Genomic DNA, 27,168 nt, shown 5'->3' on the forward strand with positions numbered 1-27,168 from the left:
ATAAAAGTTGTACCAGACTTTTTTGGAAAAAAATTATAAAATTTACAGAAAAACATTAAAGCATACCTAAATAAATGGAGAGATAGGTCATATCCATGTTTAAAAGACAATATTATAAAAATGCTTTCCCCAAATTGATCCAAGAATTCACTCAATCACAAATCACAACAGTTTTTCTGAAGAAGTTGACAGCTGACTGTAAAATAGACACGGAAAAAGAAAATAAAATAAAGTTGAGATGGAAAACCAAAAGACAGGAATGGCAATGACACTCTTAAAAATGAACAAATGATATTTCCTTTACCAGATATGAAGGCTTGTTATAAAGCTATAGTAAATAAGACAGTGGAGTATTAGTACAGAGAAAGACGAGTGGAACAGATTAGATAGCCACAAACCAACCCACATTTATATGGAAATCTGATACATGACACAAATGTCGTTATAGATGAAAAAAGGATAGGTCATTCTGTGATATGAAGTCACTGGTTATCTATGTGGGAAAAAATAAAAAGAGATCTAATCTCTACCTCACACTTCACACATAACACAAATCAATTCCAGATGGAATAAGGACTTAAGCATGGAAAAACCAAGATTTTAGAATTTGAGAATTTTGAGGACAAAATGTAGACTAATATCCCCTTTTGAAAAGAAAATTTAAACAACACAGATGGGGAAGGACGGAGGGAGAGAGGGAGAGATGAAGTAAAAGCCCAAGAGATCCAAAATATATACAACAGGAATTTAGATGAAAAGGGCTTAACAATGACTAGAAATTAAGGAAACTAACCTAATAGCAGAATTTTTGGAGAGCTGATTCTTTGGATGAAAAACAACCACAAAAGTAAAAAAGATAAGTAACATAAATCACAAAATTAGGAATGAAGATGAAAACAGAACAAATACAGAAATGTTTTCTTTTATTATAGTAATAAATACAAACCCACGGTAATGTAATAAGCAATATCTGGGGACACCAAGCTTCCAAACTGACAGAAGTGGAGAGTGATCAAAAAATCCCCTTCCCAAAAAGGTCCCGGGCCCAGTTTTACAAAAATGTGCAGAGTAATAGATACATCTTACAATTATACAAGAAAATCTAGAATTCAAAATTCACATAACATAGGACCATTTTCAAGAAAAAATGGTAAGTATCCTACCTATCAGCTAAATCATAAATACAATCCACCACCTTTTAAATTACATAACTGTTAATCATTTTTCACCTTTAGGTTGATTCATATTACTAGACATTTTGTACATAAAACAAGACCATTAAGTGTTTATTACACCATGCAATTTCCAACATGCATAATTAAGATTCATAGAGTGGCTTTAGTGTATTTTCAAACCTTTGAGAAACAGTAACTCCCATGCCATAGAAACTGTTCAAGAGCACAGAAAATGAGAAAACACCTCAAAAAAGTATTTTATGAAACTGTTATAATTCTGATGTCAAAAACCTAACAAAGACAACTTAAAAGTAATACTTATTAATAGAGATACAAAAATCCTAAGTAAGTAGGAGCAAATCTAACTCACAATATAGACTAGAAGTTCTTTTAACCTTGTCCTTACCCAGGATCAACAATACTGTCCTTTCTCTCTGCTAACAGTATAAGGTGCAACGCCCGCTGAGAGCCTGCAGTTAGCCTAGTATGCCCATTACGACACCCACGGAGGTACTACTGCGTGCTTAAGGATCACTGTGCTGGTTCCCAAACCTGTTGATGCCAGTCATACTAGCAGGGCAATTAAAGCAATAAGTCAGTATTACAAAAACATACAAAACTTAAGTTTAAGGGGCACCGGGGTGGCTCAGTCGGGTAAGCATCCAACTTCGGTTCAGGTCATGATCTCACGGTCCGGGAGTTCAAGCTACGTGTCAGGCTCTGTGCTGACAGCTCAGAGCCTGGAGCCTGCTTTGGCTTCTGTCTCCTTCTCTCCCTGCCCCTGCCTGTTTGTGCTCTGTCTCTCTCTTTCTCTCTCTCAAAAATCAATATTAAGAAAAAAAATTTTTAAGAAAAGGCATCTATTCTAGATGAACTTTATAATTTTTTTAACTCGTGAAAATTAAATACGAGTGAGACTTTTTAAAAGTTTTTATTCAAATTCCAGTTAGCAAATATATAGTTTAATATTAGTTTCAGGTGTACAATATAGTGATTCATTCAATCGGTGAATTTAAATAGGTGGGGGGGGTGGTTAAGGAGTGCACCTGCTCTGATGAGCACTGAATGTTGTATGAAAGTGTTGAATCATAAGTGAGACTTTTTTAAGGAAAGGTATGGGAGGAAGAAATCTTAAATTTTTAGAAGGACTCCACAGTCTGATTTTTCTGCAGGTGTCATTCAAACCTCACAAAACTTGGGGCTCCTAGGTGGCTCAGTTGGTTAAGCGTCTGACTTCAGCTCAGGTCATGATCTCACAGTTCATGATTTCGAGCCCCACATTGGGTTCTGTGCTGACAGCTCAGAGCCTGGAACCTGCTTCAGATTCTGTGTCTCCCTCTCTGTCTGCCCCTCTTCCACTCACACTCTGTCTGTCTCTCTTGTCTCTCTGTCTCATCTCCGTCTCTGTCTAGTCTGTTTCATCTCTCAAATATAAAAAATAAACATTAAAAAATTAAAATCTCACCAAACTTTGATAAATCTACAGGAAAAATCATAGATAATGCATTTTGGATATAGTTTGTACCAGGAGGATGACATGACACTCTAATAGCAGATTCAGATTTAAAGAGGCCTTGGCACACGTCAAATGATTAGCATAGGAAGATATGTAGACGGCATTAGAAGTAAAATGCTTATGGTGCATACACACTAATTTTAATCAGTCCCCATTCAATCACCTTTTTCAATTAGCCAACAACTATCTGTCTTCACTGCAATGGATACGAGAACTTCAATTATAGGAAATTATAATACCACAACCAATTGATTGATTTGGGTTTATCCCAAGAAAGCAGGAAAATTATACATCATATTAACAGAACAGTATAAAACAAAATAATCATCTTGATAAATGCCAAACAGCAGTGGATAAAGTTAAACTCCTAAACCTAATTTTTAAGCTATTAACAAACTAATAATGAAGGACACAACCTTGGCAAAATCAAGAATATCTATCTGAAACTATGAATCATTACACAACTAATGGAAAAATGGTAGCTTTTCATTAGAATCAGTAATTAAATATGTTTGCTCACTAGCATCTCAATTACCAAATGATATTCTGGAAAAACGTAGAAGGTATACTTATCAGGGAGACAGTGATGTATTTATTGCTATTTGAAGAAAACAATCTTACCTGCCTGGAAAATCCAACAGAATCAATGAACTCTCAGGACTAATAAAGGAGCTTACTAAAGAGCATGTTTCAAAGTATATATACAAACTATTGTGTCCCTATATGCTAATAATAAATAGTTAAATCAAATCATTTTTAAAAAAATATTCCCTGTAGGGAATAAACAAAGGCTATAAAATGCCAAGGACTTAACACAAAATGGACTGGAACCATCTAAGGTAAACAAAAATAACTCCTCTTAGAAACAAAATATAAGACACAAGTGGAAATTAAGATTCAAATTAAATGGGGGCGCCTGGGTGGTTCAGTCAGTTGAGCATCCAACTTTGGCTCAGGTCATGATCTTGCAGTTCATGGGCTCAAGCCCCACATCGGGCTCTGTGCTGACAGATCAGAGCCCAGAGCCTGCTTTGGATTCTGTGTCTTCCTCTCTTTCTGCCCCTCCCCTGCTCGTGCTCTGTCTCTCTCTCTTGCTCTCGCTCTCAGAAATAAATAAATGTTAAAAATTTTTTAAATTAAAAAAATTAAATGTCCAATGATATGGAATAGTAAAACTTTATGGATGGCTATATAATGGAATGACATGTAGTCATGTTTTTAAAGAACATAAAGATATAGAAAAATATTCATGATATATTTTTAAGTAAAAGAAAGTGCAGATTACAAAAAGGTACAATGATTCCTATTTTGTTTTTAAACAAAAGTATGCACACATGCCTAAAAGATATCTAAAAATGTGAGCACATCAAAATCTTTTCTTTTAATTTGTTTGAAGTTTACTTATTTATTCTGAGAGACAGAGAGAGAGTGGGGGAGGGGCCGAGAGAGAGAGAGAATCTCAAGCAGGCTCTGTACTGTCAGTGCAGAGCCCCATGCGGGGCTTGAACCCACGAACCGCGAGATCACGACCTGAGCCAAAACCAAGAGGTGAACGCTTAACCAACTGAGCCACCCAGGTGCCGCAGGAGCACATTAAAATCTTAACAGTGCTTATCTCCAACTGGTAGGAATACAGGTGGCTTTCACTTTCTGCTTTACACTGTTTTGTGTTTTCTAGATTTTCTACAATGGATACATCAGAAAAAATTAAAAATATATACTGCCTCTTCCTAGAAATCCATAAGACACCTACTACAGGAATCCCTCCCCCTGGCACCATGAACAGAATTTAACTTTGGTCAGGTTCCAACTCTTAGGGCGCCCCTCACAGCTCAGGAACTGCTTTAGCTCTCGGCATGGGACTTCACGAGGGCATGGTGAGGCCCAACACCAAGTCATCTTCCTGCAGGGACCCATGATCCCTCAAGATGACGCCAAGGAAATCAGCCCAGTTGCAGACTTCTCAGAATCTGCTCAGGACAACCAGGGTTCCTAAGTCTCATGCCTTTCATGCCTCTGGGTGGAGCAGAGAAAATCAACCTGCCATTGCCTACAGAAGCTTCTCGTGTCCCATGGTCAGGATCTAATCTAGAGGCTTCCCTGTTTCCACTGGCCCATGTGATCCTAACCAACCCTCTAGTCCTCATGCAGCTAAACAGGATTAAGGTAAATCCCAAGATGTACTAAGAAAACTCAGGGATGTCTGTTTCTGAGAACCTTCCCTGAGCTTGCTCCCTGCCGTCCACCACTGCACGGGGCAAGTAACTGTTTTCTGCTGGCTCTCAGGAAATACAGTTGACCCTTGACCAACATGGGCTTGAACTGCATGGGTCCACTAATACACACATTTTTTCAATGCATACAGTACAGCACTGTAAATGTATTTTCTCTCCATTATGATTTTTCTAACATCATTTTCTTTTCTCTAACTTCCTTTATTGTAAGAACACAGCATATTAGACATTTAACATACAAAATATGTGTTTATCGACTCTTTATGTTATCAGTAAGGCTTCCGGTCAACGGAAAGTATTAGTAGTTCAGGTTTTGAGGGGTTAAAAGTTATCTGTGAATTTTCTACTGTGAGGGGAGCTAGTATCCCTAACCCCCACATTGTTCAAGAGTCAAATGTACTTCCTTTCTTCCCTTCCCACTCTCCTTCCTCTGTTCCCTTCCTTAACTCCCTACCCCCGCCCCCAGTACCCCTCCCCACCCAGGAAAGCAAAGAGCCCACGAATAGATAAACAATACATACATGAGGACTGGATGGAGAAGACGCCATGTTAGTGGGGGCAGAGCCCGACAGACCATCTGCAAGCTACAAATTAAACACGCTGGTTAGAAACAGGGTTACAGAAACAACTTCGGGGAAGACTGGACAGCCCCAAGGACAGAAAGCTCTCCAACCAGGGAGGTTGCAAAAGAACACGTGTTTTGAAGTTGGGTAAGACTGGGTCCAATCCTGGCCCCATTGCTTTATCAGCTGCATGACCTTGGTGAAGCCCCCTGACCTCTCTGAGTCAGCATCCCCCCAGAGAACGGGCACAAAGCCCAACTCACAGGGCAGCAATGAGCATGGAGGAGATGCAGGCCATGCACACCCAGCAAGGTGAGGCACACAGAAGGGCTCAGCCAATGCCCGTCTCTTGCTGCATTCTCACTACCCTTGGCATCACTGCCTCAATGCCCTCCCTGCCTTTCAAACCTCCCCATCACAGACGTACTCCAAGCTCCCCATCATCCCTGATGGCTTCTTCTAACAGCTGAACTACACCAACCCCTGCTTGGGCTTTACATGTTTCTGAGTTTGTTCTCTTCAAGGACAAGAGCTAGGGCATCATACGGCTTCCCTGAAATCTCTATAAGGGGGGCTTTATGAGTCTTTTAGTCCAAGACGCCACTGCTATATTAGAACTTTCTGCATCCTTTTCTGGCTTCAGATCCTTGCCTGGAATCTTCTGGTTCTGTGACTCAATACTTTATTGTGTGAATCCCTGGGCTGCAGGGTCCAGAGGGCCTCAGAGGTCAGGACTGGAGACAAGTGACCACTCCAATGGTCCCAGAGAAGGTGATGGGGCTCTGGGTGGATGAGTACTAGTCTAGGTAAACAAAGCCAGGAGATGCATTCCAGGCAGAGAGGATAACAAGTGCAAAGGAGCAGGGGGAGCCTACCAGGCTCAGTCGGTTAAGTATCTGACTCTTGATTTCGGCTCAGGTCATGATCTCTCAGTTCGTGAGTTCAAGCCCGACCTTAGGGTCTGTGCTGACAATGCAGAACCTGCTTGGGATTCTCTCTTTCCCTCTCTTCCTGTCCTATCTCTGCTAGCCCTAGCTCTCTCTGTCTCTCTCTCTCAAAATAAATAAACTTTTTCTAAGAAGTGGAAAGGGATAAAGGAATCAAATACAGCACATTCAAGAAAGCAAATAGCTCAGCTTTGGAAGGCAGGCACTGGGCAGGGGGCAAATAAGGCAGGAGGGCTCAGGAGACCAGCAGGGACGCAGACTCCCAGGGTTAAGCCCTCTCTGCCTCTGAGCCCTGAGCAGGGGGCTCTGAGAGACTCTATAGGAGGCTGAGCCCCAGGCAGCCCTCCCCTCCTTGGCAGAAAGAGCCTGGGAGACACACTCACCTGGAGGTCAGAAAGGGCTCAGGAAAGACAGGATAAAGACCCGGACAGCTGAGACCCGGAGGGGAGTCCTAGAACCCACGGGCCCATCCCTGAGGGAGACCCTCGCCTCCCCTAAACTAGCCTTGTGGCTGTTCAGAGCCAGAAGCACAGGCAGGAGGGTAGAAGGGCTGGTGGGCACCAGGCCAGGCCGCTGGATGGTGCTGGGGGGCTGGCCACATGTTGCTGGATGTGGCGTGACCCCTGGCATAGACTGGATGAACTCCACGCAACCCCCGGGGCCGCCTCTGCCCCTCCTGCTCTCATCCTGAGCCTCACAGAAGCCTTATTGTTATTTTTAATACAGTTTGTTTTTAGAAAGGTGAGAGGGGAACCGGCAGTTCACCAGAGCAAAAGGGAGAAAAAATAAAGCTAAACATAGTGCTCCAAAGATCTGGTCCCGCTTCCGAAATTACACGTTCTCCTTTGGGACTCGGGCATAATTTGCCGCTCCAGTTCTGGGAGCACGTTGCCACCTTCACGGCGTCCCAGAGACTATAACTGGAGCAGCAGGCTCAAAATGAGCCCAAGCTGGGGAGCCGGGGAGCAGCCAGCTTCAGCACCCCACCCACAGCGTGGGGAGGAGGTCTTCACACCTTCCAATGCCTTCTCCACACCGGCCTGCATTTCCTCCACTACCTGCCCACCTCATACACGCGTGCATACACGTACACACATGCACGTACACACACACACACACACACACACACACAGAGTCCCACTGCCAAGCCTCTCTCCTACTCCTCTACCCACCAGGAAAGCTCTCCTCTCCCTTCTGCTGCTCTAACTCCACCAGCCTTTACAGCCTTTCTCTTACCTGGCCACCTCCTCCCCAGAAGCTCTCCTGATCACCCAGCCCATGCCAACCCACAGGCCCAAGACAGTCCACGGTCTTTGTCCCTTGCTGATAAAGCACCCCGTAAGAGACCAGCTACACACGTCTCCTCTCTCCCAACCAGCGTGAAAATCTCAGAGTGTTCTCCTCTCTCTTTATCCCTCCTCAACATGCATGTAGTCCCCACCCCCAGACCCAGAAATTTTCCTTCTCTGGAGACTTACAGAGGAGATCCCCTTCCCAGGGTGGGCTCTCAGAATGATGAGCAAGAGTCATCCTTGATCGGGTGACTCCAGGGGCATCTCAGTGCCTGCAAGGTGGGTGAAGTGCCCGGTGGGCAGGAGCACCACCTCTACCTTGAGCTTCAAGACCCGCTGCAAGAGATAGGGGGAGTGTGCTCCAGGTGTGTCCTGCACACTCTTTCTCTCCCCCTCATCTTAATCAGAACACCAAGAACCAGCTTAATGAAAAAGCAGATTAGGAAAGAGAGATCTCAATTTTGTTTTCAGGAGAGAAACAGAGTCTGATTCAGAGTCACAGACAGAAAGAGAAGCCCAGGGGGAAAGGAAAGGGTGGAGAAGGATATGTTGGTAGCAGTTCACTCAGACCGTGCCTTGATTGGAGATGATGCCTATTTGTTCATAATTATCCTGTGTTTTCCAAATTTTATATAATTAACATGTATTTATAACCAGAGAAAATTAAGAGATCCTTTTTAAATTTTTGTTAACATTTTGTTTATTTTTGAGACAGAGAGGGACAAAGCGCAAGCAGGGGAGGGACAGAGAGAGCCAGACACAGAATCTGAAGCAGACTCCAGGCTCTGAGCTGTCAGCACACAGCCCGATGCAGGGCTCAAACCCATAAACTATGAGATTATGACCTGAACCAAAGTTGGAGGCTTAACCAACTGAGCCACCCAGGTGCTCCAATATACCCTTGTTTAAAACAGAGCACTAAATGGAATGAAATAAAAATGTTAATGTCAAGGCCATGATACCTGCAACACCACTACTGAGTCTAGACACACCTTCCAGAGCTTGCACACACAGCTGCTCCCAGTCTCCCCCACGTCTCATACACACTCATGTGTATACACCGCACACACATGCACACACACTATCCCACCCCCAAGCTATGGATCTAAAATCTACACAAAGGATAGGCACACAAACCAAGAATAAACTGAGGAATTAATTCCTGTGAGCCTATCTCCTCCTAGCCTTGATCACCAGAAGGGAGTTCAAGAGGCCAGGCACCTACTCACATGGGACCCTCCTCACCCTGAGACGGGTGCTAACCTAGGAGCCCTACAAGGCCGAGTGGACAGATCTGCTGATAGGTACACTGTGGACCGTCTCTAGAACTGGCCACTCCTGACAGAAACCAAACATTTCTAGAAACCTGAAAAACTCTCTGCTGCGAATTTCAGCCCAATGACAACATCAGAAAGAGCGTGAGATGATATTTCTACTGTGCCGGAAATGAGCCGATGATAAGGAGGATCATCAGCCGAGAGAATGTACAACCAAGAAAGGGGATGGAAGGGACCAAGACAGAAGCCGGATCTCGTGAGAGCATATTTGAAGCTGGGGAGGAGTCCTGAGCACAGTCCACAGCCAGGACCTAGCGAGCTCAGCCGTGAGGATCACATCACCGTGAGCATGAAACCAGCTGCTGAGAAACAGGGGTTGGACAAAGAAGAGCCAGGCAAAATCCAAATTCTGCCAGACGTCTTGTCCCTCCAGCCCCCAGAGGGCACAGACTTCTATTTGGGGAAGGGGAGAAGGGATGAAAGCCCAGCCAGAATTATTGGGCACACCACATATGCCTCCGCATGGCTGGTCCTCTTAAGTGCCAAGGGGTGTGCAGGGAGGGCGGAGGGAGCAAAAGATTTCCTGATCAGCCAAATACAATCCATGGATCTCAGAGAAAAACATAACACAAAATTGGTTTTCCCCAAGTCCCCATCAGACCAGGGCTTCCTGGAGACCAGGACTGGTCTCCCTGCTGCCCTCGAGGTTCCTTGAGAGTAGGACTATGTCTCCTACTCCTATTGAGCAGACAGGGTGCTGAATGAGGGCAAGGCCCAAGCCTCCTCCATCGGAGCAAGCAGGCCTCACTTCTTCCTTCCCCCAGCCCACCTCTGAGGCCCTGTGAGCCCAGGCCCTCTTCGTGCTCGTGTGGACACGCCTCCAGGAGCCCAGATAGCAGCTTCCCACCCTTTGCCTGGCCGGCAGCTCTAGCCATGTGCTCCCACAAACAGTACAGACCCTGCACTGGCTCAGACCCCAGCCCCGGGGTCAACACGGGGAGGACGTCCAGACTGGGCCTCCTCACTGTCTGCCTCTGGCTGTGCTCGTAGCCAGCAGGACTCAAAATAGTCCCTCCCCATCTGAAGTCTGTAGACACTTTGAGCAGCACACACAGAACGGAAATCCTGCTGGGCAAGCCCTGCACTTCCCCGCACAGACTCAGACAGCCCACTGAGGGGGTGGCAAACAGAAGCCAAGGCTGGGCAGCCTGGAGTTTGGGGCTAATTATCTGCCTAATTCGGCTGCAAACACCCACCCAGGCCAGTAGCAGTACACGTAGCTGAATCTTGGGTAGGGCCATCCAAAATTTCCACTTGGGTTTTCCCAGTCTAGAGAAGCTCCTTCTTAGACCCATACAGAGAGTAGACAGGCCATCCATCCATCCATCCACCTACACATCCACCCATCCAGGTAGACTTCACCGAGCACCTCCTTAAAGCCAGTCCTGTGCTGGGCACACAAGGAATGCACCCCAGTGACTGCCCTGAGCCTGGTCTGGGGAAGGTGCTGACACTTGCAGAGACAATCAGGACCTAAGGCAAAGGCAGGGACCAAGATACAGACAAGACTTTCAGGAAGAGGCTGGGGAGGGGGAGGGGTAGGAGGAGCCAGGGATGAATCCTGGAAGGAGGTGATCACACCTAAGCTGAGTCTTAAAGGATAACCAGGAGAAGAACAGAAGGTGTACCCGGCGGAAAGGATGGTGGGCAGTACCCCGGAGAGTCACAGAGGTGGGAGAAACAGAGAGCGTGGTGCTGGTGAGGATTCTTAGCATCAGAGAACCCACAGAGCAAGACCTCAGCTCAGCTCAGCAGCAGCGAGGCCCAGGCGCACAGCAGATGTGTTCCGTGGAAGTGGCAGAAAGGTGAAAGATGCACGAGTGAAAAAGAAGCAGAAACCAGGCCCACGTGTCAGAGGGAAAACCCGTGATGGGGCAGCTGGGAGGGTCCCGAGTCCACCTTAGCACCCCAATGTGTTCTCTTGCTCCCAAGGCCAGTATTTGTTTGGTGGTTTAAAGAAACCAGAACCTCACAAAATGGGATGCCATCTCTGGGTGAATAAATAGGCCAAGAGCCTGAGGACACAATTTTCTAGAAGTGTCTACACAGGCGGAAGGCTCTCCCTCTGGGTAGCTGGGAAGCTCTGGGAAGCCAACCCCAGGCGCCAGGGGAGTGACCAGTATCATGCAAAGCAGGGAAGGGGGAGACAACCTGGAATAGACGCAGGTCAAGGCTAGTGCTCACGGTGAGGCCTTTCTCCATCTCCACTGTGAGAAGGCCTGGGTGACCCTGGCCCTCCAGAAACTAGAGCAGCCCAGGGCCCAAGGTGGGGAGAGGGCCCCTTGCTCAGTCAGAGATGCCACGTTCTTCCTGCCATTCTGTTTGGCACTGGAGTCTGGGTCGCCGGCTGGCCCTAAGTTGCTGAGTACCTAGCAAAAGGATGCCTCTTACCTGCCCACCGGGTTGGATTCCCTTGGAATACGATCGCCCTCCTGCCCTCTCTTTCTCTCTTTTCCTGGAGGTGGGGGGGGGAGGGGAATGGGGCAAGAGGGACTATTGGCTTGAACACAGCCCCCTCTTTTTCAGCTGACTCCAAGGTGCCACCAAGCATGAGCCCACAGAAGAATCTACCCCTATGGAGGGTTGTGGCTGATATAAGACGGTGGGGCTAGAGCACCCCAAGACTGCCTGGTCACTCATTCCCATCTTTCTTCACTTTTATTTGCTGCCCCCACCATGATTTCCAGAGTAACCTGAGGGGAGAAGCCTCAACACGGCCCCCTAGGTAGAGGGTCCATTTTTTTTTTTTTCATGCTTTGGGGAAAATGATTGGGTCTTGCCCAGGAGACCCCACACAGACCTCCCCAACGCCTCCACCCCGATCCCGACCAGACTGAAAGCTCACATCTGGGTTCTTCCACCTGTACGGTGTCCAGCCACCAGGGAGGGAGATGTCTGATAGAGGCTGTGTGATAAGGAGGGGAGGGGGAGGGGCAGGCAAGGCCAATGGAGCCGATGTCTTTCCCAGGGAGCCCAGTTCTCATCTTACCTGGATGGGGATGAGGGGCTCCTTGTCATCAATGTCAATGAGCACGTCCTCCCCAGGACTGAGTAAGCTCACGTCATCTGTAGGGAAGAGCAACGTCCAGGCCTGAGTGGACCTCCCTCAGGGGGCTCGCCCCTCTCCAGCCACAAGACTCACCCAGGATACTGAGCCAAAAGGCCCTCCACCTTCCACACTTCTCAGTCTGTGTCTTTCTCCTCCTCCCACCCAATTCTTCCCTCTCCCTCTGTCTCTCCCACCTTCCCTCACATTCTCTGTCTCCCCAGTTCTCTCTCTCCCTCCTCATCCCATGGAATCCATGCCTTTCTCTCTCCCTCAACTCTTCCCCTACATCCTCCCTCTGCAGCCCTGGCCTCTCAGTAGCCCAGAGCTAGGAGATGCCCTGAGGAAGGCAAGATGCCCACCCTTCCAGTCAGCTGAGCAGAAACACTTCTCACTCCCGTCCTGGTAAGAGGAAGGCCTCAGGACACATCTCACCTGGGAAGCCCCACCTGCCCCAGCCCCTCGACCCCACCCTCTCCGTCAACAGCCCCACCCCTACCTGGGCCACCCTGAGGGGACGGACTCTCCTCCGAGTACTGGTCACACATGAAGCTCTCCAGGGAGCGGATGGTACACTGGCCCACCACAGGCCGGCGGCCAAACTGACGGTTATCAATGACCTTGATCACGATGGGGGGACAGTAGAGCTCCTCCCTGGGCAACATCTGGGCAGAGCAGGAGGGAAGCGCTGGGCAGTGGCCTGCACCCATCTCTGGGAGGTTTCAGAGGAGGGGGGCTCTCCTTCACAGGACAAGCTCAAAAAGTGGAGGACGACCATAAGCCCGCCCATAACCCCCAACAGCCATAAATCCAAAGCGGTGGTTGGCCGAGCCCAGGTGCTGGCCTGGGGACCAGAAGCCACACACCTTTTCTGTGTGCCTCCTGTATGTTGTACACAGAGGCTGACTTTTTGCCCACAACTTTACCTTCCAAACACAGATCTAGCTCAGCCCAACGTTACAAGTCTACTTTCCTTGAACCTTCACTGGCCGGGGAGGGGAAGAAGGGAGAAGTTGGCCCAGGACTCAACATTTCTTGCAGACAGTCCCCCCCAAGTGGATACTCAAGAGTTGGCTCACAGACCCAGATTCTTCCCCTCCCCACCCCATCCCCAAAAGCACTTTGAACACAACTTGAAATAATTTATATGCTCTCCTTCGGTGGCGGCTTTGGCTCAGCCAAGAGGAGGCTCCTGTTGACAGCCACTGGGCCTGGAATTTCTACAGTGCTTTCATCTTGCAAACCGTTTTCCTTTCCTCAGACTTGCCTTACTCTGGCCACTAGGCCCAGGCAGCCCGGGGAGCTGCAGAGGGCTGGGGGCCTGAGAGCCATGAGGTGAGCCCACAGCAAGGCTGGGAGAGGACCCAGGCAGGCAAGGTTTGGAGGAACCACAGAAGAAGCCCTGTGGGCACGGGGTTGGGGGTCGGTTGCTCCAGCGGGCTGAGACCTGACCTGGAGGGAACGGTGGGTCCCTAGGATTTCTGTGCACTCGGGATCTGGGCAGGAAGAAGCGAGCTGCCCCCATCTGGGCTGCCCACAGGCTTCCACTCTCCCAGTGAGGAGAGCATGAGCTCTGCTTCCCCATCTTCACAGACAGATGAGGCAGGGGAGACACCACGACCTAGCCAGGATCCCACTGGGAGTCAGCGCACACACCGGAGCTGCCCAGGGCCCTGAAGAAAAGTCTAGGCACCGGGACTCAGGAAGGAGACAGCAGGGAGGCCAGGCTCACCACTTCCATGAAGAGGGTACAGATGTCAAAGTTGGGGTTCTTCCGGAGGTTCTTGATGACACAAGACTGCACCGTTTGGCCCCCACACTCCACCACAAGGCTGGGGGAGGAGACACTGGCCAGCTGGTAACTCTTCATGTTCCGCAGGCCCCATGCCAGGATCTGGGGACACAGAGTGAGGAGAGCAGCTGGAAAAGGCCCAGGAAAGGCTGGGGGCCACAGGGGGAAGAGCCAGGCTGCCTCCTCCTCGCCCCCTCCCCCCGCCCCCACCCCAGCCTCACCTCTATGGCGGTACGCTGGAGCACCGGCTTGATGTTCTGGGGAACCATGTAGATGTTGGCCTCCCTCTGAGGGGGCGGGTAGGGCAGGTCTGTGTCCTCCGACTGCAGGGGGCGGCAGGTAGAACAAAGACAACGGTGGGAGGAAGGCCAGAGAGATTAAAAGAAAAGTGGGGGGAGGGAAGGACAGTCCAGACGGAAAGAAGGACATGCATGGAGAGACAGAAACAGAGAGGCAGAGGCACACAAGTAGGCAAACGGGCAGACAAAAATGAGAAAACCAAGTCAGTTTTTGGCAGGCACCATCTTCGCCAGGATCACAATTTGAGCAGCCTGGCCCAGGATTCAGGCTACCTTGTTCCAAATGAACCCCAGGTCACCCCTCCTCAAATATGCAGTCTCTGATGCATCAGTGAGCTGCTAGGGGTCTCCCCGTCCCTGACACACACAACCACGCATGCGCACATGCACACACGCGCACACACACACACACACACACACAGAGCCCACTTTCATCCCGGCGCATCCAGGCCAGCCTCTTTTGGTGCCAGAGAGGACCACATACCGTCCCGCTGCTAGTCTGCTTGTCCTGCCTGCAGGCTCCGACCCTCCCGACATACCATCCACCCTGGTGTCCCAGCTCCAGCCCCCACACCACAGCCAACACCTGCCAGCCCCACACCCCCCACCTCTCGCCTCTGGCCACCATGAGAACAGAACGCTTGCTCTGTGAGCCAGAAAGAGTTCACAAACAGGAGAAGGGGACAGAAGTGCCCATCGTTCACAGGCACTGAAGGGAGCTGCTGGGGAGGCTCTTTCGCTTCCACAGACCAGAGATGAGGACAGCACGTGTCAATCTGCCTATAAGGGTTTGACAGAAAGACTTGGGCAGGAATCCTCAGTGATCACAAAGAAATACATGAGGAAGCAGCAGAGGCAAGGCAGGCAGGTCACTGTGGAGTAAACTACCACGTCTCACAATGGTTAGCAACACAGGCTCTACTCCACCAACTACCAAGTTAGATAAGTTACTTCATCTCTCTGTGGCTCAATTTTTTCATCTATAAAATGGCCATTAAAAGTTGCCAACCTCTAACAATTAGTGTGAGGCTTGAAGAAGTTAACACAACACTTAGAAGAATGCTTGGTTCACGTGAACCCTGGACAGGTCTACTAGCCCATGTGGCACCTTTGTGACAATTAAAGAAAGATGTCCCTTTCTTAAGACTCTACTTCCATGTCAGAAAATCGTCATATTTTACTAGTTTATTAGTACAAGACACTTGACTGCCACCTACTGGAAAATTGTTATAATAAATACAAATATGTGATGTCTGCACTGGAAATTGCATCTCTTGAGACACAGTGCCCTTGTGCAGTGCACAACCTACACATCCATACAGGAAGGCCTTGACACTCAGGAAATGTTACTATAAATAAAAGGACTGTGCTGGATACTTCACAGAGCTTGCCTTGTGTAATCTCATTTAATAAACAATAGAATCACTAGATTAATCCTCCAAGTGACTTGCTTTGAGTTCCTTCTTAAAAGATGGTGCATGTACAAATACTCTGATGTAGACGGTGGGAGCAGCTGGAGCACTGAAACATACTGGCTTCCTCCTGCCACAACCAACCCCAGCTGTCACTCCTGCCTGGTGACACCCTGAGGACACTACACTTCTCTGACCTGCAGCAGTAAGAAGCTCATTTCTAGAATCAGACAGACCTCAGTTCTAGTTCCAGCCCTGTTGCTTTCTAGCTGTTTGACCTTGGGCAAATTACTCAACGTCTATGACTCATTACCCTCATATGAAGATCTGGGATAACAATACCCTACGAGCTTGCTCCGACAATTCAATAAGGGAACAAACATAAAGCGTCTGGCACCCAGGAGCTGCTCAGTAAGCTGTAGTGACTGTAAGGATTACGTTATTGTTGCCGGTACCATTGTGTTCACCATTAGCGCTGTTGACCTCCCGCGGTGACTTGAGGAGAACCAAGCCACCAGAAGCATCTCTCAGAACAACACCGGATTCACAACTATCCCTGTGTCACGAGGGCATAACGTGAAGGAATTCAGTCTTGCTCCAGACCTTCAGCGCAGGTAGTGTGGTGTAGGAGGCACCTGCGTTTGTTGACCGGCTAAGAGACAAATGCTGTCAGGAGGAGGGGTGATATGCACTTCACAGTTCACACAGGGACTGCCCTGGAGGCAGGGCCCTTTAAAAGAAAGGTAGGCCTGCTCACGGTCTGTTCATGGCCTGCTTAAGGCTGATGCCCAGCTCAGTGGGGNGAGCCAAAAGAAAGGGATCAGGGAGGCAGAAAGATCAAACCTTTCTCACATGCCTGTAACATTCTCTAGATCGCCAGGAAAACCCATTATTATATTCCCCTGCCCAGAACATTCCTGTCCAGGCCCCCAAACTCTGGACAGTGTCCCTCTGATTCCTGTTCGTCCCTCATTTCCATGTTCCGTCCTTCCTCCCGGCTCTGTTGAGCTCCGTGGTGATGCTCCTCTCTACAGGAGGAGGACCAGGGTCCCCATCTTCAGGAACCTGCTTATGAGGAGGACAGGAAACAAGAACCAAGAAGGCTAGGCTCCGGTACCGTTTGGAGGAGGCCCTGGAGGAAGAAGGCAGGTGCACACAGCTGTGGAGCGCCAGGCCCGGCGGAAGCAGGAGGGAGAAACAAGCAGAGACAGTCATTAGAGGCGTGTCTGTGGGCAGCTTCCTCGGCACGGCGTCAGGACACCATTCTCATCCCAATGCTACCTCCATTCACCTCACTGTCCCCAGGGCTCCAGGGACATCTTTGCTCCCTGCCATTTGTCACCAGTATCCCTGCCTCTGCACTCCATCCCCCTCCCAGCCTGCAGGCTGTCACCACCATCTTCTGTCCCCTTCCGTGCTGTGCACACTGCACTGCCCAACCCCCCCTATGGAGTTAGCCCTGTACATCTAAACCTAAAGGCTCTCTTGTTCCCTGACCCTGTCCCATCCTGTCCCCTCAAATCTTCACACTGTCTGCTGGATCTTTCCCTTCCCCATTTAAAGATGGTCCCCCAGATCCATCCCCAGCTGCTCTCTGCGTCTTCCGGCAGCCTCCTTCCCTCTCCTCTCGCTCCCTGAAAAGTTCTGCCTCCATCCACCGCCTCTCAAGTTCGCTTGCATGAGGGCCTCTGCCCAGCGCACTCAGCTCGTCCCCCTGCACTCCTGCCCTGGAAACTTCTCTGTCCAGAGTCACAATGACCTGCCTGTAGCTCAGCCCAAAGGCCACTGGCAGGCTCCCGTCTCTCCCACTCCTTCAGCCGCATCCTGCCAGCTGACCTTGGCCTTCTTCCTGAAACCGTATCTCTGGTTCCTCTCCACTGCCCCTCACTTTCTCCACCCTGCTCTGCTGGCTGAGTCTCCTCCCGTGCCCAGCCCTCTCCTGGGCTTTCTGCCCCCAGGCATTTCCCCTAAGCCCCAGACCCACAACCCCAACCTCTCACTGCTCAGTTCCCCTGGGTGCCCTACTGGCCCCTAACACTGAACTGGTCCCAAACTGGATTCTCTAACTTTCTCCTCAAAACCTGCTCTCCCAGAAGCCAGCCCCACCACCCACCTTGACAACCAAGCCAAAAAACCCTGCACAACCCTTGGCTCCCTTCCCCCACATCACCATGTCCAACTGGCTGCCTGGGGCTTTGGTGATTCTGTCTCCCAAACTTGTCGCTTACCCATCCACCGCTCTCCTTCCCTTGGTTCACACCTGCACTCTCTCTTGCCTGGACTCACCAGCACCCCCCTAAGTAGTCTAGCCTCTGATTTTGCAAATCCCTTCCCAAGAGCCAAAGCATGCTGTACTCTGCAGCCAGCGAGAACTTTCTAAGAATGTTATTCTGTTTCAAACCCATCCAGCGTTCCCCAGCCACTCAGGATGAAGCCCATACTCCTTAACACGACCTCCAGGACCCTCATCTTCTAGCTCCTTCTGACTTCCCTGGTCTCGCCTCTCACTAGATAGCCTTCTCTTCCGGGGTCCCGGTGAGTGATGAGAGCCACCTCCCCTTACATGCTCAACACTGGCCCTTCTCAACACTAGCAGGTTGCAGGAGGCAGCACGCTCTCTTTACCTTGGACGCCTGGAGGTGCTGGCCCCTCTGTCTGAAATGCTCTTTTGCCCACTTCATGTGGCTACATCCTAGTCAGACTTCAGATCTCCATTTAAATCTTCCCTGGTGTCTTGAGCTCAAGGTAAATCTTCCACAGCAATGTGACTCACTCCCATTGGGAGACACACCACCTGGTGCCATCTGTGTTAAACCCGTAATGCTGCACACAGGGACCACAGCTGAGACCCCTGTCCCATGACTGCAGGACTATGAGTGAGTAATTGGGGGCGGGGGAGCAGAGGGGTGAATGGGTGGGTGGATGGTTGAATAAAAAAGGACTCCAGCATACTCTCCCCTCCTTCCCAGCACTCCTGTCTGCGCCAGGCTGCTTCGTGGGTCTTCCCCAACCCCCTCCCCAGTGCCTGCCTGTCGCTCCCTCTCAATGGCTTCCCATACCACCCACCTTCCTGAATCTAACACATCTTTTTTTTTTTTTTTTTACAAATAGTTTGTTGTCAAATTAGTTTCCACATAACACTCAGTGCTCATCTAACACATCTTTAAAAGGGCCTCATTCAAGTTCTCCATCCTCCAGAAAATCTCCCAGTCACTCCAGAAACTTCTTACCACCCTACTCTCCAGATTCTTTTACCTCTAAGTGACACTATGGCCCAGTTTCCCAAGGTCCTGGCTGCTCTCTGACACCTCACTGTGAGAGAGTCCCATGGCCCTGGCCAGACGGTCAACTCCTGAGCCTGAGTCTCCCAATCTCCTCCTGGTCCAGCCAACCAAGAGGGGTTCAACACTTCCTTCAGGACAGAGATTCTCAGTGGGGCTAGGCTGTGGTGAAGCATATCTGGGGAAGCATATCAGCATTGCCAGGCAGGGGGTAGATGTAGACTTAAAGTGTCACCAGGACGTCCTAATTCACTGTGCCAGGTGAGACAGGTACTCTGAGGACCACGGACCTCAAGGGCAGCCATACAAGAAGCCTAATTAGATGAAGCCACATCTGACCAATCCCTTCCTTGGTCACCCTCCCCACCCACCCTGAAAGCAGGGCAGCCCCGGGGCTGCTCCACTGATGGGTCCAACAGGTGTGCAGGTGTTTCCTGCGCTGCCTCAGATCAAGGGGACAAGAACCCAAGGATAGGTGAGGCTCTCTCCCCTGTCAGAGCAAAATTTATCTGTCCAGCAGGCCAGCTCAGTACAGAGAGCTGAGAACAAGGCACGCGAGGGACTTCCTCTCCCAGGTCCTAGGGCCACCACACGAGACAGACGTTCATTTCCAGGGCAGCTTTGAGGGAAGGGTTGAGCTCCCCCAGCCACCTAGGGTGTCCCGTTACCAGTAGTCCATAGACCGCCCCCCACACACCTCACCCAGCAGGGCACAGTCAGAGGACCCTCTGGACATTCAGATCCTGGCTCCTAGGGGAGGGGAGCTCCCTGCGGCAGCCAGGCATGCTGGGAGGGCTCCATTGTCTGCCTGCCCCACCCAGCTCGTTAGGAACAACATGTTGCTCTAATTACACTTCCCAGGAAAAACAGTGTTTTAAATTAAGGCCTTGGGGGAGGGAAAGAAGGGATGGGGGGACCACTGGGTTTATTTTCCTGATTGCAAAACACCAGAATTTTCCTTCTAGTGGATTTGGGGGTGCGGGAGAGTACCTTGTGTACATCTCAGATTCAAAGCCATACCCAGGATTTGGAAGGGGATAGAGTGACATCTGGTTGGCCCCCTGAGCCCCTGGTGAAAACATCCACGGAGCATGCAGTCCCTTCTACCAGGGCATCCCCTGCCACGGAGCAGGACGGAAGCAGCAAAACCAAGGTTCTGAACCATGCCCTCTTCAATGGTCAAATCTGCAAGTCCCAGCCCACCCCAGGTGGGATCTCTCTCTTTGCACATGTTAGGCATCCTTGGGGCCCCTGGTTGTTAAGGAAGCCTCCACCTCTTCCACTGCCCGTGTGTGCATGTGTGTACTCTTGCGCATGTACACGCTCGTACACACTCACACGTGCATGTGCACGCTCTCCAGTTCTCAGGAAATCTAAAATTGCAGTTTCTTTGAACTCATTCCCCTTGGCAGCACGGACCGCCTTTGTTCTCCAGACAAAAAAGGAAAAGAAACGAGACAGAGGGCTCAGAAGAGGCGGGGAGAAGGAGGGAGAGAGGGAGCCAGAGGCCAAGGAGCAAACAGAGGAAGAGGGAAACAGGAAGGGAGAGCGGGAAGAGGCGAAAACGGGCAAGGCTCAGGAAGAGGGGAAGAGGGGGGATTCTTGCTCTACTCTGACAGAAGGACAGACAGGGAAGCTGGGGAAGGAAGTCCTCCCCTCACCCATGCTCTCTGCAAGAACCCAGGTCTCCCAGATGTCACCACAGCCTCAAAGACACAAGACAAGACACTCAGTTCCCCACCAGAGCCCCCCAGAGAGGACTGCTCCAGATGGGCATAAAGCCTGGGGGAGGGGAAATCCTGTCACCCAACAAACTGGCCGCAGGCAGTGCCAGGACCCTAGCCCCAAACACTGCCACCTAGACCCCTTCCCCAACCCTGTCTGCCAATCCCTGCTTCCGATGCTGGCTCAGCGTCACCTCCTCCAGGAAGCCATCCCCACCATCCTCCATCTGCTACAGGAGCCATCAGCACAGCACAGGCACATGCCATTCCCAGACACTCCCACATAGGCATGAGATGTTTCTGGATGCAGAAAGGCCATCCTTAAACCATACTTCAGCGTCACAGAAGCCTCTTATCTGGTCCTGCCCCTTGCTCCCCAAACCCACACCCCCCTGCCGCCACACACCGCCTAACAAGACCATCTGCCCTGTCTGCTCCCAGACTTTGGAGGCCCCTGTGGCCAGTGGCCCACGCTGCCAGCTGGGCCTTCTCACAGTCCTCAGGGAAAGCAGAGCACTCTGCATGGGGATCAGGCCGGGAGTCTGGAGGATGCTGAATGGGAGAATACTGGCAGGAGCTCGGCCACAGCAAAGACACAAAGCTAAGGTGTCGGGCTTCCTGCAGGACAGCAGCCGCAGCTGGACTAGCCTCCCCTATCCCGTCCCTGGGGACCCTCAAAACTAAATAGGACATAAGACCTTGGCATGAGGCTCAGCCTATAAGTGCAGGCAAAGCGGCTGAGCTGTGGAGCCCCAGGGCTGGCGGAGGGGCCCCTGAGAAAGAAGGGGTCCACAAGATCATCTTCGGGGATTGTTCCCTGGACCAGCTGCTCCTCCAGTCAGCCCACCGGGCCTCAGACCCTTTGAACCTGCTGACTCGGCCCAGCCCTGTGCCCAGCAGACCCCCAAGATTTGCTGTCCTCTGGCCCTGCTGACCCAGGCCCCGCCTCAGTCTGTGGCCTGGCTGGTTCTGCAGCAGGACACTTGGCTCTCTTCAGGGTCTGGCCCCAAAGCGGCAAATTTTGATTTGCTTCCTGACAGTGATCCCACAGCCAGATCCCTGCTCTCGGAATCTGAGCCTTCACTGTTACATATTACAAATCCAGTTATTAAGGATTTTAACTTTTTTTTTAATAACTCATCCCTGGGCTGGGTCTTCTTCAGAGCAGGCTGTGGGTTTTGGCCACAGAGCGCTCTCAATCAAGAGAAAGGGCTCCGTGCTGCTTCCCTGGACAGGGCTCCGCTCCCCTTTCCAAATCGGCAGTCTTTCGCAACTGCGGCCAGAAGCAGGAGGCTGCCTGTCAGGCCTAATTACGGCCAGCTCACTTGGCGGACCCCACCTCGGTCTGGGAGCAAAAGGAAGTGAGGTAAGGGGCGCGGGGCCTGCGGATCCCACATCCTGACCCTGCACTTCAAGTCCAAATTGCACTGAAAATGTCAAATGGTGTCCGCTCCCAGCCTGGGGATTCCCTGATGGCAGGAAGTGGCTGCCCTTTACCCAGTCCGTCTGACCAGGGCTCTCCTTCCTGTCCTCTTGCCCAGGCCTCTGCCCCCACTCACCCCCAGGACCTGCTCACAGATGTGTAGGAGGCCATAAGGGAACGTGCCTGTCAGCCCTCATGGCAAAGGGTAGAGCCCTGCTTCCTCTGGAAGCAAACCTCAATCTCCTTCCGAAACCTAGGAATCCCCGACCTCACCAGCCCCTAAAGCAGCCACGTCCTAAACTGGTGCTTGGCCCCACGGGCCCAAGACACGTTCCCGGTCTTCCTGCAACAACGTCTGGCTCATGCTACCTTCACCAGAAAGGCTTCCTTGACAACTCTGGCCCCTTATGAACGTTTTATTCTTGAAAACATGCCACCTGGTACTCAGCCAGATGAGACTGTGTTTCTGCCAGGAGGTCTGGGTGAATCCGGCCTCCAACAGGGCAGCAAGCCTTCTGGGGCCAAAATCACACCAGGACACACCCCAGGCAGCCACGGATCCGCAGAGGGTGGGGAAGGAAATCCAGCCAGATCTCTGAGTGGCAGATGCCCACTGGGGCACCAGGAACCCAGAAGGCTCTGGGGCACTTGCCCGGGAGCAGTTCTCCTTCCCTCTGTCCCTGCCCTCCTCCTCCCAGCTCCAGGCCACAGCTGTGAGGGTTCAGCTCACCTCTTCCAGGATTCCTGATGTATCCTGCACCTGGGCCGCACCATGGGATAGTCCACATGCAGAAGATTGGTGGAGGGAAGAGAGAAGGGAGGGTAAAAGTTTACCGTTAGTGACAAGGAGCGCTAGGCTGGGGCAGAGATCCGCACACCAGATGTCATCCTAAGAGACGCCAACAGAACCCGCCTTCCATCAAGGGTAAGGGTGCTAGGCTTCCAGTCATGCCCTCCCTCCACATGGTCCCTGAGAAAGTGTGATGCGTCTCGATGCAGAGACTAGTAGGAGGGGCTAAAGCACAAACCTCCAGCCCAGGCATCTCTAGAGGTGACAGGAGAAAGGAAAATGACAGGTGGTGGGAAGGGTCCCAGACCCTGTGCAGCAGCCCCAGGAAGCAGACAGGCCCGACCCCCTGGGGCTGCTGTTTCTCCTGGAGCATGTGGACTTGGAGAGGCAAGAAGAAACTGCTCCGATCCCCAGAGACTGGCAGGCCTGAGAGCCGGAGCTTGGACTGGACAGGAGGGGGAGAAGGAGAAAAACTAGAGGGGCGGGGTGGGGGGAAGCAGAGGGTGAAGTTGGGGGACAGGGGCAAAGGACAGCCCGCAGGGTAAGAACTGTCCGCAAATTGCATAGGCCGCCTCGTAAGCAGAGGCATCCAAACGGAGCCCAAATGACCACTTCTCAAAACTGCAGCTGAGTCTGGCAGAGAACAGTACTTCTTGAATCACATCAGCAGGGGTACCAGTTAAGGGTCTGCATTTTCCACCATGACCCCCAGAAGAAGAAAGGGGAGCAGGAACGAAGTCCCCACCACTAGCAGAGGGAGGAAAACTGGGTCACGGTGGAAATGAGGGGTTGGGGAAGAGAGTCTAAATCACAACTCTGGGAACTCAAGCGTGCATCGGAATCCCCCGGAGGGCTTATTAACACACAGGTTCCTGCGCTGCACCCTCAGGGTTCCCTTTAGTAGGTTTGTGGTGGGACCTAAGAATCGGCATTTCCTATCACAACCCAGGTGAAGCTGCACTGAAGACCACGGAGCTGAGCCAACAGTTTTCAGCCCTGGCTGCTCATTAAAATCCTCTGGAGAGCACGGAAGGATACCAATGCCTCAGCCGCTGCCCCAAGAGATTGTATTCTGTTTGGTCTGGGGTGAAGCCTGAGCATTGCTGACTTCTAAAGCTCCCCAAGGGATTCTTTTTTTTTTTTTTTTAATGTTTACTTATTTTGAGAGACAGAGAATGAGCAGGAGTGGGGGAGGGGCAGAGAGAGAGAATCCCAGGCAGGCTCTGTGCTGTCAGTGCATGCAGGACTCAAACCCAGGAACTGCTAGATCATGACCCAAGCTGAAATCAAGAGTCAGATGCTCAACCAACGGAGCCACCCACGCCTCCCAGAAGGGGGTCTTGCCTCTCCATCAGGGAATCGAACCCTGGTCTCCCAGGCAGGGATACTCAACACTATACTAACAAAAATGTTTATTTTTGAAAGAGAAAGAGAGAGCATGTGCTCAAGCGGCACAGGGGTAAAGAGAGGGAGACAAAGGATCCAAAGCAGGCTCTATGCCACTGTCAGTGCAGAGCCCGAGGAAGGGCTCAATGCAGGGCTCAAACTCACAAACCATAAGATCATGACCTGAGTCAAAGTCCGATGCTTAACTGACTGAGCCACCCAGGCACCCTATCTAAAGCTGCCCAAGGGATTCCAATATGCCTACTGCTGAGAGCCACTGGGCTAGGTGACCATGAGGTCATTTCATTCAGAGAGTCTGTGATACTTGGACTTCTCAGGGAAGAAAGGCTAAGAACGGCCAGAGCTGGGCAGGGACCCCAGCCCCTGCCCACCTGGTCCCTGTGGTCCCACCGAGGCCTTCCTCTGCTTGAAGGCAGGATGGTAGTGGTGTACACCTGACAGCACTTTCTAACCTGGCAGGGACTGCAAACCAGGAGGCTGGCAATCAGTTAAAGAAGAAAAGGTAAGGGGCGTCTGGGTGGCTCAGTCAGTTAAGCATCTGAGTTCGCCTCTAGTCATGATCTCACATTCCATGGGTTCGAGCCCCACGTCGGGCTCTGTGCTGACAGAGCCTGGAGCCTACTCTGAATTCTGTGTCTCCCTCTCTCTCTCTGCCCCTCTCCTACTTGTGCTCTTTCTCTCTCACTCTCTCGCTCTTCCTCTATTTTCAAAAAAATTTAAAAGAAGAAGAAGAAAGGGTAAAAGCAAGACTTACCTCAAAACCAGGAATATGGTGGATGGCCGGCTAGGGTACAGAAAAATGAGAGCTTTCAGTCAAGTGCTTGTCACCCGAGGCCCCATCACCCCCTCCTTTCTGCCCTGGCCAGGCAGACACAATTCCAACCACAACATGACACTCGTGGGATGGGTCAGTGATCAGGCAGCACAGGGGTTTGCAGACCCTTCTTTGCAGGACTAGGGACTCCTCAGAGGAACCTGGAAGTGGTGAGCAACTGCACAGGGAAGCCCGACACCTGACCCAGAGTAGCCCTATTTCTCTCCAGCTGACATATTGAGGTTCACATTGCAGCCAGATATGGCTCTAAACCAAATGCCCTACTTCATGGGAGGGAAGTGGCTGGCCCTGGGTCACTCAGCGAGACCCCGTACGAGGCAGGTGACTGTTCAGTGTTCCCCACTGAGTTCAGGCCCCTGGTTGGGGAAGAAGGATATCTGCAGCCTCCTCTCCTCCACTGGGGCATCCTTTCNCACCAGAACAGAAGTCCTGGCTGTACCTGTCCATGGAGATGCCCTCATCACAATTAAGCTCCCGCCAACCAGACCATAGAGGTCCTACACCCAGGAACCACATCAACTTATGACCCAGAGAAAAATACATCCAATGGCCAGAAGATTCAAACATTCTAACACAGTCCAGATTCCAACACTCTCCCCAATAGTTAGATCATGTCGAGCTTTGGGGTTCAGAAAAGATGGGCAACCCCATCCTCGGCAGGTGACTGTTCAATGTTCCCCACTGAGTTCAGGCCCCTGGTTGGGGAAGAAGGATATCTGCAGCCCCTTCTCCTCCACTGGGGCATCCTTTCCCCATGCCCCCCACATTCCCCCACTATGTACTCCCTGCCTGGGCCTCCTGGATCCAGACATGAACCAGTCTCACCTTCTCTCTCTGGATGAGCTCAAAAGAGGCCAGCAGCTCACCCGCTGGCTGGCTGCCCCTAATCAACGGGAACCAGGCCAGCCGGGGCATCCGTTCCAGACTGGGCTGACAGATGCAGCGTCCCATGAACTCATCTGCACCCTAGACCAAGCACGAAGAGAAAAGAGTCAGCATCTCCCAGTCCCGGGCTCTGGGTGGCCCCAGAGCAATCGCCAGACCTGTATCCAGCCTCCTGAACTGGGAGGCTCAGAAAGGGACTCAGGAGTCAGGGCGGACCCCTGGTGCAGAACGGTGAGCTCTGCTCCCCCCTTGGAAGCATGTGGGGACAGTATGCAAGTGGCCTCCTGCCACGGTTGCTAGATTTGAATTCCCATCACGGTGGAATATCCCTCTATATGTCTAACTAGGCTTCACCTCAATTTCATCAAGGTAATCAAGCTCCGAGCCCATTAGAGACCAGAGTAGCAGCCCCCCACCCCTACACCCCAGCATTTTTCCAATGCCCTCAGCATAGCAGGGATTCGACATCTCCAAGGGTTTTTGCCTCTCTTTTAAATTCCCCCATTTCCAGCTGGGGAAACGGTCATCAGTCATCAAGTTAAATGGGTCTTGTTAAAATGATGCTTTCATCTTATCATTCCCTTGCTCAGGCACCTTCTACGGTTCCCACTCCATAGAGGATAGAGCTCACATCTCCTCCTGGCATGGAAGGCCCCTCAGGGAACTCACTTGCCTCTGCTGCCCTGCCTCATTCTCTCTGCACATCTCCTTCTCCAGTCTGCTGGCCTCCGCTGCCCTCTTAGCCTCTGGCCTTCACAGGGGCCATCACCCCGGGCCGCACCACCCTCTGCCCTTCTTAGCCGTCACCCACAGCCCTGCCCAAGCTTGGCCCTCTGCCGTGGGCTCTGTGACCTCACCAGCCTGTGATTCCAGCCTTGTGATTAGCTTCCCCAAGGGGGCAGCGGCAGGACCTGGGTGTCAGCCAGACAGTGCAGCAGCCCTCACAGGCCCTAGTGCGTTGCCCAAGGCCCTCATCTGGAAAGACCCAGAGCGAAATTGGGCACCACTGCCTGCAGTCACACCACCGCCGGGGACATCCCAAAGAGCTGCCCCAGGGCGGCCAGAAGCTCCTGCACGAACACCCACACAGCAGGTGACAGCCCAGCATCGACCTCTCAGCGGGAACAGCAGCCGACGCTGGGAGTGGCCCTGGAGGCCCCTCTGGCCCTGGTATTGGCCGTAATTGCTGGGTCATGGAGAGGTTGGAGGA

The 27,168-nt window shown here is 51.3% G+C and overlaps 1 protein-coding gene across 12 annotated transcripts in view; it reads right to left on the bottom strand.

Annotated features, from left to right (window-relative positions):
- Window positions 1-27,168, bottom strand: part of DYSF (dysferlin) — a 220,569-nt gene that overhangs the window by 53,299 nt on the left and 140,102 nt on the right. For 8 of the 12 annotated variants that reach the window (XM_077766310.1, XM_077766308.1, XM_077766302.1 and 5 more), the window contains 7 exons: window positions 25,899-26,039; window positions 24,993-25,022; window positions 22,772-22,801; window positions 14,124-14,225; window positions 13,843-14,004; window positions 12,610-12,775; window positions 12,054-12,130 (listed from right to left, as the gene is read on the bottom strand). In XM_077766310.1, the coding sequence (XP_077622436.1) occupies window positions 12,054-12,130; window positions 12,610-12,775; window positions 13,843-14,004; window positions 14,124-14,225; window positions 22,772-22,801; window positions 24,993-25,022; window positions 25,899-26,039 (708 nt within the window). Of the gene's footprint in view, window positions 1-5,446; window positions 5,510-12,053; window positions 12,131-12,609; window positions 12,776-13,842; window positions 14,005-14,123; window positions 14,226-22,771; window positions 22,802-24,992; window positions 25,023-25,898; window positions 26,040-27,168 lie in introns of all 12 variants that reach the window. The other 4 variants (XM_077766305.1, XM_077766304.1, XM_077766303.1 and 1 more) reach the window with 1 other exon arrangement.

The sequence above is a fragment of the Crocuta crocuta genome, unplaced genomic scaffold (assembly GCF_008692635.1).
Source record: "Crocuta crocuta isolate KB4526 unplaced genomic scaffold, BGI_CrCroc_1.0 scaffold113, whole genome shotgun sequence".
Lineage (NCBI taxonomy): Eukaryota > Metazoa > Chordata > Mammalia > Carnivora > Hyaenidae > Crocuta > Crocuta crocuta.